The sequence below is a fragment of the Capricornis sumatraensis genome, chromosome X, assembly GCF_032405125.1.
Source record: "Capricornis sumatraensis isolate serow.1 chromosome X, serow.2, whole genome shotgun sequence".
Classification (NCBI taxonomy): domain Eukaryota; kingdom Metazoa; phylum Chordata; class Mammalia; order Artiodactyla; family Bovidae; genus Capricornis; species Capricornis sumatraensis.
This window is the reverse complement of record NC_091092.1, coordinates 135869522-135886530: the sequence shown is the minus strand read 5'-3', so window position 1 is coordinate 135886530 and position 17009 is coordinate 135869522. Positions and strand designations below refer to the sequence as shown.

Below are 17009 nucleotides of genomic sequence, written 5' to 3'. Positions count from 1 at the left end.
TCTCCCAGCATCCGTCATTCGTCCTGAACATCCCCTCTCTGTCAGTACCTGCTAGTACAGGCCTTAGAACAACTCTCATCTGTAGGGAGGTTTCAGTGTGTTGGAGAAGACAGACCTCGAGGGAGCATCTCTGCCAGTTGTGGGTGATGGAAAACCACGGGGGTAAGCTGAGACATGAGATGTTAACGACCCTGGTAAAGACCCATCAGCCTCGAGACCCACTGCTCGCCCGCTGTCACAGGCATGCTCCAGAGCTGCCACCTGCTCGTCCTGGCCCCGCTATAACCCCGGTGCTTTAATCTCTCTTCCACCACGCTTCGCTCCCCCACCCCCACCCCGAATCAAGCGCACTGCCCCTCTAGACCCGACTCTGGCCCGACGTCCTGCCCGCGGTGGCCACCGCGTTCTGCCAAGGTGGCCAAGTCGGCGCGGCCAGGGAGCTTCCCCGCCGCCAGTGCCCACCCCAGGTTCTCCGGTCCTCGGAGCCGAGACGGCGCGTCGGGCGCGTTGACTTCGTGGGCGCAGCCCGCTGCGGCCGCCTTTCCCCGGAGGGCTGGACGGGCCACGGGCTGCCCGACTCCCAGCCACTCGGGAGCCCGGCGGCGTCTCACAGGGACGCGCTCGATCGGGAGCGCGCGCGCTTGGCCGCTCCGAGGTCCAGCGGTGGCGCGGGGCGGGCAGAGGCGGGGCCGAGGGCGGGCCGGCCACAGCCTCCGCCAGTCCCCGCTCCCTCCCCGCCACCCCGCTGCCGCGCGCCACCTCCCAGCCCCCACCCCCCTCCCCCACCGCGCGCGCTCCGCCCGCCCCGGAGCCTCGCCCTCCGCCACGATGAGCAAATGAGCGCGAGCGAGGGCATGAAATTTAAATTCCATTCAGGGGAGAAAGTGCTGTGCTTCGAGCCTGACCCCACCAAGGCGCGAGTGCTGTACGATGCCAAGGTGCCGCCGCGGAGGGGCAGGGAGGAGGCGCGGGCCGGGAACCCCGGGACGGGAGGCGAACGCGGATGCGGGTGCTGACGGTGCGGCGGAGCGGGGGAAGTGGCGGGGCTCGGCGCTCCTTGCTCGCGGCTCCTCGGCCTGCGCGGCGCCGCACGGGCGGCAGGGGGCGCTCGCGGAGCGCCGCGATGGGAAGTCGGGGCTGGGACGCTTCCGCTTCCGCCCTGGGCCTGGGGCTACGCCGGCGCCGTCGGAAACGTAGCGCTGGCGGTGTCGCGCTGCAGGAGCCGCGGCGTCGGTTTGTGCACCTGAGGGCGGCGGGGGCTCCGCGTCCAGGAGGCCGCTTGCTCAAGGCCTCTGCCTGGAGGTTAACTCTCCCCGTCCTGTGCTGTCTAGGGCCGCTTGGGCTCCCGCGCGATGCCTTGATCGAGCGGCCCCCGTCCTAATCCATAGGTAGCACCGCAGTGCTGGCTGTCAACTGGCGACGCCGTTGCCCTGGGCCCGTCGTGGTCTGGGTTCGGCCCCTCCCTCAGGCCTGGATCCTCTCTGAGAGCCAGGTTGAGCGGGTGTCTTCGTCCTCCAGGGCCTTGCACCATTTAGGTTTTCAGTCGGTCGTGTCGCGCCCCTGCCTGTCCGCCTAAGTTTCGGAGGTTGGGAGAAAATGGAGCCACATCAGCAGCTCCTCCGGTCTAGGTGGCGTGAGGGAGTGGGTCTCGCAGGTCGGGGGTGGGGGCTGGCCCAGCGCCCCTCCGGGCTTTCCGTTCTACTTTGGGGCTCCAACCCGCTGCCCCTGCCTCAGGTTTCTGTTTGCCGTGTCTCCTCCCTCCCTGCTTTGAGTCTCCCCAAGCGTGACACGCCCCTTCATTTGCCCCCGAATTTCCCCCTGGGGACACCGCTAGGCGGGATGGCAGAATCTGCAAGCCTAACTGGCCCTAGGATCCTGCGGAGCCCAGGAGACTACAACTCCCAGAGGTCTATCGGCAGAGGCTCGCTTGTCAGGTCGGGACTCTTTTAGTTAGTGACAACTCGGCTGACTAATGGCTTCAGAAGCTACACCCGGTTCACACACTCAGACCAATCAGGGGGTGGTTGGGGGGATGTTTCCTATTTTGAGGCATCCACTCAGGGGAAAAAATGGAATTGAAAGGGAAAATGTTTCAGCCCAGCTCTCCGTCAAAAAAGGAGAGAATGCTTTCCTTTCTTTTACAAAAATGCCCATGATCTAGTTTTCCTAATCCAGCTTCTGATATTCTGTATGTTCTATTGTTTGTGGACGGTATTTTCTGGTTTCAGATCGTCGATGTTATTGTTGGGAAAGACGAAAAAGGCAGAAAGATCCCAGAATATCTGATCCATTTTAATGGTTGGAACAGAAGGTGAGTGTACTTGTTAAACCTGACTGAAAATTGACCATCTGTGCACAGGAACATTGCAAACTTCTTTGTTAAGTTTTAGAAACACTCCTTGGAAAGTTTCATTTCCTGTTTTTGCTTTTATGTTAAACCTTGCTTACTCTGAAGAATGATTACTTCTGAGTCGACTATATTTGGATTCTCTGTGGGTGGTTTTGGAGACTCCCATTGCTTCTGTGTCTGAATGAGTTGTGGTTTCTCTTTTTGTGATTTAAAATATTTAAATAGTTTTCTGAAAGGTAAGTAATTTTGAGACACATCTGTTCCTGTGTGGTGCTTTTAACATTTGTTTCATGTCAAACTAAAATACTGAATTTTACACTCTTCCTCTTTTGTTTCTTTAGCTGGGATAGATGGGCAGCAGAGGATCATGTCCTTCGTGACACCGATGAAAATCGGAGATTACAGCGGAAATTGGCCAAAAAAGCTGTAGCTCGCCTGTAAGAATACCAGAAACATGAATTTTGCTCAGTGTGTTTTCTTTTAAGGTTTAGAATTTTTGTCAGAGAAAAGTTTAAAAATCTGATAAACGTGGATTATCAAGTCATGTAACGTGAAACATAGTAGCAAATAGTGTTTCTGTTGTATTTGAAATAACTGCTGTGCTTTCAGAGAGATTATCGTGTAGTATTTTGAAATGGAGGTTACCACTTATGTTTTAAAATGTAATTATATCTTTGATACTTAAGAATTATTGTTACTGCATTTTTTTTAACCTCAAGATCCATATCAGTCAACATTTCAGTGGTATTTATCCATTTCAGGAGAAGCACAGGAAGAAAGAGGAAGCGCTGCAGGTTGCCTGGTGTGGACTCTGTCTTAAAAAGCCTCCCTGCTGACGAAAAAGATGAAAACGATGAAAACTGTGAGTGGCTTGACTTATTGTCTCTGGTTAAAAGGAGTTTTACCTAGTTCTTTTATACTGCAGGGTTGAGGGGAAAGATTCACTGAAACTTTAGACAAGGGAACTTTGTAAGCTCATTTCATAAAACATTTGCCCATTTGTTTTTGATAATTAAAGTAGCAGTCAGAAAGTTCCTGATTAGACCTGGTGGGTCTTGCACATGACCCCTGCCTTCTCAATCAGTGTCTTATAGTAGCGCCTCAGAGCTCCATTCTCATGTTTTCTTCATGGTACCTCGCTCCACTTGTGAATGTGACAGCGAACAATAAGATCCTAGGTGACTAAACACTTGCAGATCATTTACTTGTGTGGTTTTTGCACCCCTTGAGGTTGGTATTATATTTTTAAAAAATAAATTTCTATTCTGAAAGGTCCAATATTTGTGTTCAGTGTTTAAACTTTATGCTGGACAGTAGTTTATTATTACTAGCAGTAGGACACCCATGCCGTCCTAAGGAATTGTAGATGTAAGGGTTAAGGAAGTGTGTAATGCAGGTTTGCCTGCTGTTTTTTGTTTTACCTAGCAATAAGCAGTTCCTCTGACAGTGAAGAAAAGGATGGAGAAATAAGTGAAGAGGGTGATATTGAAGAAAAGACTGAAGTGGTATACAGTTCTTATTGTAAAAACTGTTTGGCATATATTTTGGTGGTAAAATTTTCTAGTTGTGAAATGTTTTGTAAAAATCCATCTTTTTAACCAAATGTGATAAAATTGTACTTCATATATAAGGGAAAAAAACTTTTTTACTGTAAAAACTTCTCTGTGGCTTTTTATACCCATGAAATGTTTCCACAAATCATTTCACCTTTTTCTTTCCAATGAAATTGTGAACTTTTTATAATGCTGATTAATTTTTAAATGGTGTGTATCAAGAGTTTAGTGTCTTCTGTTTGCTGAATACAAAGTTAACATGAATCCTACTGGTAAAGTTAAATTGGGAAGAAAAGAAATAATCATTTGCAATGTCATTAGTGCCCTAAAACAAATTAACTTTTGGCCTTTGATATACTTCTCATTAGAACATGTGACATCATTACTGGTGTAAATGTCAAGGATTAACTGGTTTGTTTCATTGTAGGCTGTGCTTATGTTAGTCCTTCTTTGGGTGTAGACTCTCTGTTTTAGGAAGTTAAAATGGGATTGTGATATTGCAGAAGGAAGGACCAGAGCTGCATGCAAAAAAGGAAATGGAAGAAAGAACAATAACGATAGAAATCCCTGACGTTCTGAAGAAGAAGCTTGAGGATGATTGTTACTATATCAACAGGAGGAAACGGGTAAACAAGGAGGACACATAAAACATGGATTTGTAATAGAGCCATATTTTGCAGTCACAGAAAGTTGAGAGCCTTGGAGGAATGAAACTCAGGTTCTGTGCTGAGTTGGGTTTTACACTTCTCTGGCAGTAGTGTTCACCTGATGGAAGTGTGCTCAGTCTTTTCCAGCCCTGGCTGCCTGTTAGAATCTTCTAGAGAGCTTTGCAGAGTCCTGATACCTGGGCTTCAAGCTTAAGGTGAAAACTGATCTGTGACGTTGGGGGTGGCAGCTGTGGATATCTTAGAGGTTCCCCGAATGATTCTAACAGGTCCCTAAGCTAAGAATCATTGCTTGCATTTATTTTTAAAATTAGTTATCAATTAACTTTAAATTGTTATTATAATCTACATGGGGATATGATCAGTAGAAGAAAAGTCAGAGAGTTTCAAAGCACATTTACCTAAAAAATTATCTTCATACACAATTGACTTTATTTTTGAGCTTCAAAAATGACGTACACAAGACCACTGTTTCTTGGAATATATGGTTTATCCAATGGAATGTATACATCAAATGTTTATGTTTTTGTTAACAGTTAGTGAAACTTCCATGCCAGACCAACATTATAACTATTTTGGAATCGTACGTGAAGCATTTTGCTATCAATGCAGCCTTTTCAGCCAATGAGAGGCCTCGTCACCATCATGCTATGCCACATGCCAACATGAATGTGCATTATATCCCAGCAGAAAAAAAGTAAGTAGAGGAGGGAGGGTTGGCATTTCATGGTTCACTCTGGGTATTAGAGAATAAACTTCCATTTAGAACAGGTAACACTGTCTCTGTTTCAGTTACTATGAATTCACATACTGTTAAACTTAATTCACACAGTAACCAGTTAAGTTTCAAAATACTGTTCTTTTCCCAGAATGTTCAGTAACTCTTTAGGAGTGTGATGTGAATCCATTGAGGATATGTACTGCCTCAACACTAGAAGTTGTTTTCAATGATGTAGTTTAGGAAGCGAACTCTCTTTTTTTTTTGGCCATGAGAAGTACCAGAATGGGGAATGAGAATTTTGTTGAAACCTGTTTACAAACATGTCTTTACCCTAATCTGAGTAATTGTCCTCATAGCTTGCCTTGGGAACGTGACCCAGTAGGAGTGGAGTCAGACAAGTAGATTGTTCCAGTTGAAACAGGTGTGTCAGCTCATCACGACCACCCCCTTCAGCTGCGGGTGACTGGGGTGTGTCTACTTCCGTAGCACAGGCTACTTGGGCTCCTTGTGTGGCACTGAGCATATTCACTTGTGTTCAGTGTGTAAGTTACAATTACTTGCTTACTGCACCCTATATTCTAGGTCTGTGCTCCCATTTAATTATTGTTAGCACCTACAGACTTTGTGTTTTGCACACTTAGGTGTAATATATAGTGTTTAAAACTCTTCCTGATTAGAAATGTGCGCCTTCATTGTGACATTTTGAAAAGTCCTGTTATTTTATTGCATCTCTAATCTCTTTAATCCTTCCAGCGTTGACCTTTGTAAGGAGATGGTGGATGGCTTAAGAATAACCTTTGATTACACTCTCCCATTGGTTTTGCTCTATCCATATGAACAAGTTCAGTATAAAAAGGTGACTTCATCCAAATTTTTTCTTCCGATTAAGGAAAGTACCACAAACACTAATAGGTAAGTTAGCTTGCAGTTCAACCATCAGCTATCAGAAATCAAATAGCTAGATCTGTTTTTCAAGATTTCTGTTGGATGCTATGGGGCCAACACGTTTGGAGGAGGGAGTAGATTGCAAACCACTGTCTGTCCTGGTGGTTTTCTTTTTTCTTGGGTAAGCTTGAGTCATCATTCACTTTAAAATGTCTCTGGAAGTTTTTACCAAGTGAAGATTTCAGTGTAGAAAAATTGGCTTTAGAGTAGCCAATGCCCTTCTTTCCAAAGACAGTGGGGTGAAGAGAGCATGGCCTGAGAAGGTTGGGTGTGGGTTTGAATTTATGACTTGGCAAGGTGTCATCTGAGTTTCTTGCTTTTCCTCTAACAATGGAAAGAACATTTGCTTCTGTAGATAGTTATTAAATGAGGAAGTGCATGAAGGGCTGGCTGCCTTAGGTCTTCAAGTAAAGGTTAGTTTCTTTCCTGCTCTGCTGTGTCACCACTGTCTTCCCTCAGTGACCAAGCATTTCCAAATCTCCATTCTTTGGGTTCAACAAAAGTCCCCCCTGCACCTGAGTCCATGCCTCTATCTGTGGAAGCTACTTTCATGTCTGCCTCAGGCCTATCTTCCCAAGCGAGTGGTCTGTTTTCATGATTTCCACCCCTGCGTCTCCTCTTGCCTGTTTCCCGTCTATCTTGGTCTCCCGCCTCCCTCTGCTCCCCAAAGTCACTGACAGTTTCCCACTTGCCGCACCAAGCATTGCCCTCCTTTCCCCTTCAGCCCCTTGCTCCCCTTCCTCCTCAGGTCCTGTCTGGTAATTGTCTGTCTGCCTTATGACCATCTCTTCTTTGGCTGCCTTCCTTCCCCGTTGGTTCCACCCCATTTGGGAGGCCTGTGTGACTCAGTGGGGACCTATGTTGATGTCCCCACACCCTCCTCCAAACCTCAAGATTCCCAGTGTCTAGAGTGGACTGCGTGTTTCCACAAAATGTGGCCAACGTTTGTGGCATTCTAGTCCTGTCAGTAGTTACACTGTGACAAAATGATGTGGTATTCTTACCATGGTTTCTCAGCCTTGGCTCGACCGATATTTTTAATTGGATCATTGTTGGTGGTGGAGGCTGAACTATGCGCTGTAGGATGGCAAGCTGCATCCCTGGCCTCCACCCACTGGATGCCAATGGCACTTTCCAGTTGTGACCATCAAAACTGACTCCAGAAGGTGTCTGTGTTCCCCCCAGAGTGGAATCACCCCTGATTGCAAACCACTGAAACAAAACAAGGACAAAGGATATCACAGCCTTTAATGCCAGGGTGCCTTGAAGAGTTAAAGGGTGAAAATGGTATAATAATGTTTAGGTACCTTTTAAGAAAGTGTTTGTTTTGGCACGTCTGGAAGTGAAAGTTTCTAAGCCTCCTGGAGTGGAGTGGAGGCTGTGTTTTCTGTCTGAAGAAGGACATTGAGGAACCCCTCCAGGCTTGGCAGAGATTCTGTGGACTGGGCGCATCTGATGCATTCCCCTTCCTTCTGTAGGAACCAGGAGGAGCTCTCTCCAAGCCCACCTTTGCTGAATCCATCCACACCACAGTCCACAGAGAGTCAGCCAACCTCAGGTGAACCAACCACCCCCAAAAGGCGCAAAGGCGAGCCGGAAGCCTTGCAGTCTCTGAGGCGGTCCACGCGCCACTCTGCCAACTGCGACAGGCTGTCTGAGAGCAGCGCCTCGCCCCAGCCCAAGCGCCGGCAGCAGGACACGTCTGCCAGTATGCCCAAGCTGTTCCTGCACCTGGAAAAGAGTAGGTCCACTGCCCGCAGGAGGGCCATACCGGGGAGAGCTGATGTGGACTCTGTGCTTGGTCTGGGTCAGGCACCGTGCTCCTGAACCCAGTCCAGCGGGAGATGGGAGCCCCCCCGCCCCCCACGTCTTCAGCTCTACAATCAGGATTCCTGGTACTGACCAGTTTCGCTCTGGCTCACGTCTGTTTGCAGTCCCTCTCTCCAGCCCTGAACTAGTTAACGTCCTGTACGTATGGATCTGCCTCTTCTAGGCATGAATTCATCAGTGGAATCATGCAATACGTGGCCTTTTGTCCGTGGCTTCTTTCACTTAACATACAGTGTTTTCAAGTTTCATCATGTTGTATGTAGTTTATCCCAGTGAAGTGTGAAAATGAAAGTGTTAGTCACTCAGTTGTGTCCAACTCTTTGTGATCCCCCTGGACTGTAGCCTGCCAGGCTCCCCTGTCCATGGGATTTCCCAGGCAAGAATACTGGAGTGGGTTGCCATTCACTTCTCCAAGGGATCTTCCCAACTCAGGGATCAAACCCAGGTCTCCTGCATTGCAGGTGAATTCTGTCTGAGCCACTAGGGATATCTCCGAACTTGATTTCTTTTCTTTCCTTTTTTCCATCAAATAATATTCCAGGTACTGTCCTTGACAGGGAAGTCTTACTGGTAAAAATTAAAAACTTCTCTGCTGTTTGTAAAGGTCTTCCAGCAATCTTTAATTCGGTAGCTGTATGATTAATTAGTGGATAATTAATTGGTGACTAATTAAAGTCTTTTCCTTTTAAAGAGACACCTGTTCATAGCAGATCATCCTCGCCTGTTCCTCTGACCCCTAGCAAGGAAGGGAGTGCGGTGTTTGCTGGCTTTGAAGGCAGAAGAACTAATGAAATAAATGAGGTAAAGCATTAGTGTCTGTTGTTCCCCTGCATTGAACCCTACCTTTTGTGTTTTCTTAAAAAGTCTTACAAGATGAAATCATGTTTGCTTAGAAGAAACATTGTTACTCTTGCCATAGATATTAACAATTTTTTATATGATGTGCAACATTGTATTTGTGGTATCTAAAATGAGACAGTTACCACGGGGATTCAAACTCCTGACCTCTGTACCCTAGACTGCCTGTCTGCCTAACCACTACACTACTGCGGCTCGCTTAAAGGGTCAAGCAGGCGATTTGAACTCCTGATCTACGGAGCCAGATTGCCTATCCACCTGCCCGTCTGCCTAACCGCTACACTACTGAGGCTCAAGGGGATGACCCAGGATGAGATGGCTGGATGGTGTCATGGACTCGATGGATGTGAGTCTGAGTGAACTCCGGGAGATGGTGATGGACAGGGAGGCCTTGGTGTGCTGGGATTCATGGGGTCGCAAAGAGTCGGACACGACTGAGCAACTGAACTGAACTGAAAATGAGACAGTGGTTAGGATTATAGCCCTGTACTTCCATTCCTCTTTTATTTCAAATAAGTCCAAGTATTGAAATAGGAGTATTGTTATTTTATAGAACAGTTGTCAGTACAGTTTTTCTGCAAAAAGCCAGAGAGTAAATATTTTCAACCTTGTGGGCTACATAGTCACTGTCAAGACTCCCCACCTCCAAAGCAGCCCCAGACACTGTGTAAGTGAATGAGTGTGCCGTGTTGCAATAAAACCATGTTTATGGACACTGCCATTTGCATATCAGATAATTTTTCATTTATGTGATATTCTACTTTTGGTCTTAACCATTTAGAAATATAAAACCCATCTTTAACAGTAATATTAATAGCCATCCCTTTGAGGGCATGCTGTATGCTAGCATTGTGCCAGGCACTTGATCTAAATTACCTCAGGTTCTTGAGAATAACCTTACCAGCAGAGTTCCCTTTTATAGACAAGAAAGCTTCAGTTTGAAACTATTTTTAAGGCCAGTTAACTGAGATACATAGCGAGTATTTCAGGAGTTCAGGAGATGTCTTAGTCCACTGGGGTATTGTATGAATCTTGCCTAGCAAGTGGGCTTTCCTTGTTTCTGTGCACAGGGGAGGATGGCTTTACCAGACAGAATGTTTGGTGACAGGGGTTAGCAAACTTTTCTTATAAAGGGTCAGATTGTAAATATTTTCAGGGTTGTGCATCAGCTTGTGAAAGTGGTGTGAATAGTTCATAAAGGGGTGTGCTGGGTGGCCCCAAAATTCATTCACGTGTGCTCGGTCTCAGTGCACTTGCTCAGCCGTGTCCAACTCTTTGTGACCCCATGGACCGCAGCACGCCAGGCCTCCCTGTCCATCACCTACTCCTGGAGCTTACTCAGACTCATGTCCATTGAGTCGATGATGCCATCCAACCATCTCATCCTCTGTCGTCCCCTTCTCCTCCTGCCTTCAATCTTTCGTAGCATCAGGGTGTTTTCCAATAAGTCAGTTCTTCACACCAGGTGGCCAAAGTATTGGAGCTTCAGCATCAGTCCCTCCAGTGAATATTCATGTGTGCTAGTAATCAAATTTCATATGATTTTTATATGTTATGAAGTAGTATTCATTTAATTAAAAAAAAACATTTAAAAACAGTTGTTTTTAGCATGAGGGGGTTGCTTTGGCTCACGGGCTATAAGTTGACTGACCTCTGCTGGAAAACCGAGTTTGTGTTCCAGTGATGTTGAGGGAAGGTTAGGAAATTCCTAGTGCAAGCAGTCCCTAATTTTCCTTTTTTCAGACTAGAAAGCCCTGCAGGTGTTTTTATTCAAGAAGAATCCTGTTTCTTACAGTAGTCCCCAACCTTCATGATCTTAGGCCAGATGAGCTGAGGTGGAGCTGATGTAATAATAGAAATACAGCACACAATAGATCTAATGCACTTGAATCATCCCCAAACTGTCCTCCACCCCGGGGCCATGGAAAAATTGTCTTCCACAAAACTGGTCCCTGGTGCCAAAAAGTTGGGGACCCCCAGAAAACATCTGAATACTGAGGCACAGCCATTCCCCCTCTGGCCACTGTTGCAACGCCGCCATCTGGTGGTGATAGGTACAGCTACAAAGTCTAGTGAAAAAGTGGCTGGGGTTGGACAGGCTCTCATGATGAGACCTTGGTGCATTCCATCTGCATAAAGCCTCCATTGCAGCATGTTTTCCCCAGGGCCCTGTATCCTGACCACCTGAGACTCACTCTCCCAATGTCATTTGCCGCCCAACCGCACCAGGGAGGGTCTGGACTGGCGTAGTCCTGGTTGAGATCACAGGCGATTACTGTGCACACCCTGGTTGAGACTTCCTCCACTGGAAACCTGTTATTTTCCCCCCATAATGCATCTTTGAGAGAGCTGATTCACTACATTGAGCTGCAGAATTGAGGGAGGGAAGTAGCCAGGCTCGCTAACTAACCACATGATCTGCTTTTGCACGTGAGTGTGCCCTTCGTGCCTCCAGTGATGGTGGATTCCCCCATGTTCACTTTGAGTGTCACTGTCAAAACAGTTGCTGAGCTGCAGCTGTGTGCACCGTGGAGTTCAGTGCTAGGGATAGTATAAAGGGGCAGAAACTTACTCCTGCCCTGAGGCTTGTATACCACAGAAGCGTGGGGTTGGTGAGGCACGGGCTGAAGCCTGGGCCTTCAGCATGGAGACAGATGGAACCATGGTGGTGTTTGTTAATTTCTAAAATTTCATTTGATTAAATTGACTACATCAGCCTTTCTGGGCTCATTTTGGTATCCTTCTGCTTTGTCTTATAGAAGTCTTCCTTTGACCCAACTATTTCCAGATTAAACTTGGCAGATCCCAAAAGGCAAAGCAGCAGCTAGGTAGAATAGACCTATAATTTGCTGAAATATTTCTCTGAAAGCTCATCAGAGAGTTTTGAAATTCAACTGTTACTTTAACAAAAGCCCCCAGTCCACCTACACTTCTGGAATTCAAAGTGAAGAAAAAGCATGCAGTTGCCAGGGCTGAAGTCTATTTTCACTTGATTCAGTGGGTGAAATTAGTTTCCAGAGTGACTGTAACATAGCAGAATCTTAGAGAATCTTGACACAGTGGTAACCTTTCTCAAAAAATCTTTTATTGCTTCATTGTCTAAAACATCAGAATTTCCAATAAAGGAGAAGGGGCAGAATGACAAAACAGTTACAGCTAATTTACAGGTAGAAGCTATTGAAAATTAGAAAATCGAATATTTTCCCAATTTTAAGTCCTCCTTCCTTGTTTAGGAGTTTGTGTTTATTTGATACAGTGGCATATTTTTTTCATCTGCACACAATGTCATAATTTTAGGTGATTAGAACTGTCTCCATGTTGCCAAGGAAGGTGGGATGGCTTTAGAAGCTCCACATTGGTTTCTTGTCATTTTCCTGTTCCATGTTTGGTTTCTTCCCATTTTCTGGTCCAGCTGTGAGGCAGCTCCAGAGGTGCCAAATGGATGGGAAGCTCCAGGGTAGAAATGAGACACTTGATGAGCTCTGTCTTTCTGCCGGCTTGGAAATGTCAAAGTGTGTGTATTTCTGCTGGAATTCCAAATGTACAGATCTGTCGGTAATGAAGTGTGAAGATAGAACAACAAAGCATTCTCTGTGCTTTTCCCAGGTCCTCTCCTGGAAACTTGTACCTGATAGTTATCCCCCAGGTGACCAACCACCTCCACCCTCTTACATTTATGGGGCACAACACTTGCTGCGTTTGTTCGGTAAGAAATCCTTTGCCCTGCTTGCTTCTTAACGTTTTTATTTTCCACTTTAAGTTTAACACCTGTAGGCTTAGGTACATCTTGTGGTAATTTGGGGGGTCTAAGAAAAATCACTGAATGTTAATCTCTTAAAAACAATGAATCTTAAACTTCATACAAATTGTGTTTGTAGTATTTGTACTTACCACTCTATGTTCAGTAAGAGTTTTGGTTTTGTTTGGCAGCATAGATGTTAGTTTCAGTTTTAAATAAGATCACAGGGACCCAGAGGATCCCTGAGTGTGTCCTACTGATCGCCAGATTCTGCCGATTGTAAATGATTTTGCTTTTCTTTTTAATGCAGTGAAACTTCCAGAAATCCTTGGAAAGATGTCCTTTTCTGAGAAGAATCTGAAGGCTTTACTGAAGCACTTTGATCTCTTTCTGAGGTATTGTTATTACTTTGTTAAAACTTACTCTGCCACCGTATATATGACTTTTCTGAACTTGTCTTCAGCAGATGTAGAAGCTAGCTCTGGTATTTTGAATGGTAGCAGTATTACGTAAGTATGGTTGGTTCTAATAGTAATTGTAATATGGGGAGTTGGAGCTACTTCATTTTTTCATAGTCTATCTGGTTTCTAAGCAAAGGGTATGGAGGTAAAATTTTTTGTGTGTCACTGGAAGAATCCAGTTGGATAGCCATGTGAGTAGAAAATTAATTTTCTAAAGAAGTGATTGAGATTGATAGCTATTTAATTTTATGTATTTTATTCAAGAGTACCTTAAGCATGTGACTTTTCTTTGTTCCATGTACATACATTTGTAGGTCTGATTTTGGTGTCTGCTTTGGAGTTAAGAGAAATGATGAATAGTCTGTGCTGATACTTTGTGAATTTGGAGAAAGGTAGTGTTTTCTTCACCTGACAGAGCCATTTTATTATATGGTTGGATCATTCACTCTGAGGCTGTGCCCTCTGCTTACCTGGGGCTGTAGATCCCAGCCTCCTTTACGCCTGTGGCCCAGTTCTCCCACCTAGATGTCTATTGACTGGTTTCTCCTGGCGTTCCAGGCTGGTTGTCACTGTGCCTCACCCAGTGTGTCCTGTGTACCTGACCTTGTTTTTTCTTTCTCTTTAAGAGGATACTTTTTCCTTGTATTTAGATCCCAACCTGTAAGAGCTAGTCAAGTAGGATTTACTGGAGTGGAGAACACTCCAGCCAGAGAAATGAGTCTTGGCGTTTGTAAAAGATGCTTTCGTCTGGGTATTTCCAATAATGTATCAAATAAGTGGAATTCAACTTTAAAACATTTTATTAGAAAAAACGTTTCAAAAATGCCCTAATCTCCTTCAGCCTTCCTCTCAAACAAACCTACAACTCTGTTTTGTATAAACATTTTGTTATACTGAAATCAAATAATGCCAAAATGAGACAGCCACTGGTTAGCACAGGCTGCTGCTGCTAAGTCGCTTCAGTCGTGTCAGACTTTGTGCGACCCCATTGACGGCAGCCCACCAGGCTCCCCCATCCCTGGGATTCTCCAGGCAAGAACACTGGAGTGGGTTGCCATTTCCTTCTCCAATGCATGAAAGTGAAAAGTGAAAGTGAAGTCGCTCAGTCGTGTCCGACTCTTCATGACCCCATGGACTGTAGCCTACCAGGCTCCTCCGTCCATGGGATTTTCCAGGCAAGAGTACTGGAGTGGGGTGCCATTGCCTTCAGGAGAGCCTTCTAATTCTGAGATATGCCCAAAACAAAGTAGAAATTAGGGTTTTAGGAGGTTACTTACAAAGATTTACAAATAAAATAGTACAGCTGACCCTTGAACAACATGGGTTTGAACTGCACAAATCCACTTGTATGTGGATTTTCTTTAATAGTAAATACTTAGTACTACATGATCCATGTGGCTGGCTGCATCTGCGAATTTGGAGGAATAGTGAATACGGAGGGCCCAACTAATGAAATTGTTATACAGAGATTTTCAACTCTGTAGAGGGTTGGAGCCCCAACCCCCATACTGTTCAGCTGTAATGGGTTATGAAAATGTATCCAAATGTGTCAACTATAGAATCAGTGGATTGAGAGTTGCTATAAAAAAGGTACAAAGAAGAAAGAGTTAACCTCAAATGAATTTGACTTGGTTTTTACTGAAGAAGGTATTGCAGAGGTATATCCTTACCTTTTTAGGAGTTAGGACAGTTGGGAGGAGGCCAGGGAAACAAACAGGAAGCTAATTACTTAGCGTACTAGTTAATTTGGCCCATGTGAGCCTGTTTGAGCCCTTCATGGTGAAATATTTGATGCTTCAGAGTCAAGATAGTGTCTGTGTTGCAGATTCTTCAGTGACTGGCTACGTTTCAACATCAATCCATAGTCAGGCATAAGGCGGTCTTACATTTTCGCTACTAAGCTGGAACTTGCAGCATCTTTTGGCAACGGCAAAATGCTCTTTACTCAAAATGCTCTTTACTGATTAAACCATTCAGTTTTGTTTTAACTTAGCCCGTGTAAGTACTGTGCACTTCTCAGGTGACATTTATTGAGTTAATAATTTATTTTTTATAGTTTGTTTTTTAAAACAGGAAAATGGAGAAATACTCAGAGGCCTTTTTGCATGGAAGTGTTTAGATAATCAAGACTGCCACCTAGTGGAGTTTAGAAGCTATAGCAATAGAAATTTGTACACTTGCTAGTGAAAGGATTCCAGTGAAACAGTCCTTAACATAGAAGCTGGGTGTGTGTAATGAACATAATCAGTATATAGAAATCAAGATTATATTATTTTTTTCTACCTAATACAAAAAGAGTGAAATGTTACAGTTGTGGAAATTCCTGTTTTGCTTCCTGGTATTTAGTCTTTACTGTGGTGATCATAGGGGCTATTTTTTTTTCCAGGTTTTTAGCAGAGTACCATGATGACTTCTTCCCAGAGTCTGCTTATGTTGCTGCCTGTGAGGCACACTACAGCACGAAGAATCCCAGGGCGATTTATTAAGGTTTCGATGGTCCTAGAAGAACAGCTTTTCTATCTAGTTCTCGGTTCCCAGTAAAGAACTAGGGAGTCAGTGGGCCTTCTTTATGCAGAAAGCAAATGTGACACCCACCCTGGGGGGCTTTGGCAGAGGTGGGCCCATTTGTTTGAGTTGCTTACCTACTGTAGTTATTTCTGTTAAGGATTACTTCCTCGGTGCCTCGATGGCCTCCAACATCTAACCCTTGCCACCATACACGTGATCTGTGATGGCAAGAAAACAGCAGCTATGTTCACAATGAATTGTTAATGAACATGTGATTAGGTTGGGCTGTTTCAGTAGACGGAGGTACTTGTTAGCAGTAACCACGTCTTTTAGTTATTTGTTAGCATTAAACAAAATTGTTTTGCAAACTGTTTTCATTCTTGTGATAAGACTGAGCAACTCTGTCCCACAAATTCTAGTTTTGCTTGGAAACTGCAAAGTAGTCCCTGAATATTTTAGAGGGAATCGATATTGAGAAAATTTGCAGCTATACATTTGCTTGTTACAGTTCCTTTTCTATAAAACCTTATTTTTGGTGATTTAAATAAAGCATTCCCTGAATGTTTGAGAGTTTATAGCTATACTTGGTTGTGTAATATTATGGTTCCTTTTCTGTAAAATGTTATTTTTGGCCATTTCAAATAAATCATTTCCCATCTTATTGGAAAGAACCAGGAGAGAGTTTTTACTCTGGTCTTGTCCTTTTCTCTTTATTTGTTGTAGGAAAACAGTAAGGTCACTTTGATTCCTAAATTTTGTATTTTGTTTTGCTTTCCCTCTGTACCTTTTTTGTTAAGGACTTTTGTTTTCCTTTCCTTTCTTTGATTTTCCTACCTTGGCTGCCTATCTGAAAGGTGGTTCCTGGAAGCTGATACAGCCCATCACTGTCTTTTTGCCTGACTCTGGGCTGGTTTGGGGCCAACATATTTATTGTCTTCCATCATTACATAAAATCTAGCAAGATGATGTTAAGGGACTTGATATCCATTGAGAAAAGGGGTTTCAATAGATTAAGATTAAAAGCAGTAACTTGGGGAAGTCATGTTTACACCCGAATGAAATTAGACTCTTCAACACACCAGTTTTTCTTTCTTTCTTTGTTAATAATTGGAGAGATACTTTTTTTAGCTTCTGCTTCTCTTATGCTTAAGCCAGATTCCTCCAGATGTTCATTTGGGACAAAGCCTTAGTGCATTTTTAGGCTGATTGAATTGTGTTGTGTCTACTTAGTTTCAATAAAAACAATGTTATTTTCTATGTCTCTTTCCTGGAATACATCTTCTAAACTCAAAGTGAATTTGTAAATAACAATTTCTTTGCTTCAACTATCCTTCTGATTGGTGTAAATATTGGGACCAGTAAGCAGAATGTATGTCCCT

At 44.5% G+C, this 17009-nt stretch overlaps 1 protein-coding gene across 2 annotated transcripts; it reads left to right on the top strand.

Moving 5' to 3' along the window:
• Positions 1-836: 836 nt before the first annotated feature.
• MSL3 (MSL complex subunit 3) lies at positions 837-16688 on the top strand. Of its 2 annotated transcripts, XM_068962203.1 has the most exons (13): positions 837-938; positions 2229-2311; positions 2692-2787; positions 3112-3212; positions 3776-3855; positions 4407-4529; positions 5105-5265; positions 6043-6201; positions 7713-7975; positions 8756-8865; positions 12529-12628; positions 12972-13056; positions 15509-16688. In XM_068962203.1, the coding sequence occupies exons 1-13, from the start codon at positions 837-839 to the stop codon at positions 15606-15608; spliced, it is 1563 nt and encodes a 520-aa protein (XP_068818304.1). In that variant the 3' UTR covers positions 15609-16688. The 2 variants fall into 2 exon arrangements, with proteins under 2 accessions (XP_068818304.1, XP_068818306.1); XM_068962205.1 differs by lacking the exons at positions 837-938; positions 3776-3855 and adding an exon at positions 1245-1388.
• Positions 16689-17009: the final 321 nt, after the last annotated feature.

Excerpts from the sequence above, each read along its gene's own strand:
- MSL3 (XM_068962203.1), top strand. The coding sequence starts at position 837 with ATGAGCGCGAGCGAGGGCATGAAATTTAAATTCCATTCAGGGGAGAAA. Across the intron at positions 3,856-4,406 it reads TTGAAGAAAAGACTGAAGTG|AAGGAAGGACCAGAGCTGCA; the intron begins GTATACAGTTCT and ends GTGATATTGCAG. Across the intron at positions 6,202-7,712 it reads AGTACCACAAACACTAATAG|GAACCAGGAGGAGCTCTCTC; the intron begins GTAAGTTAGCTT and ends TTCCTTCTGTAG.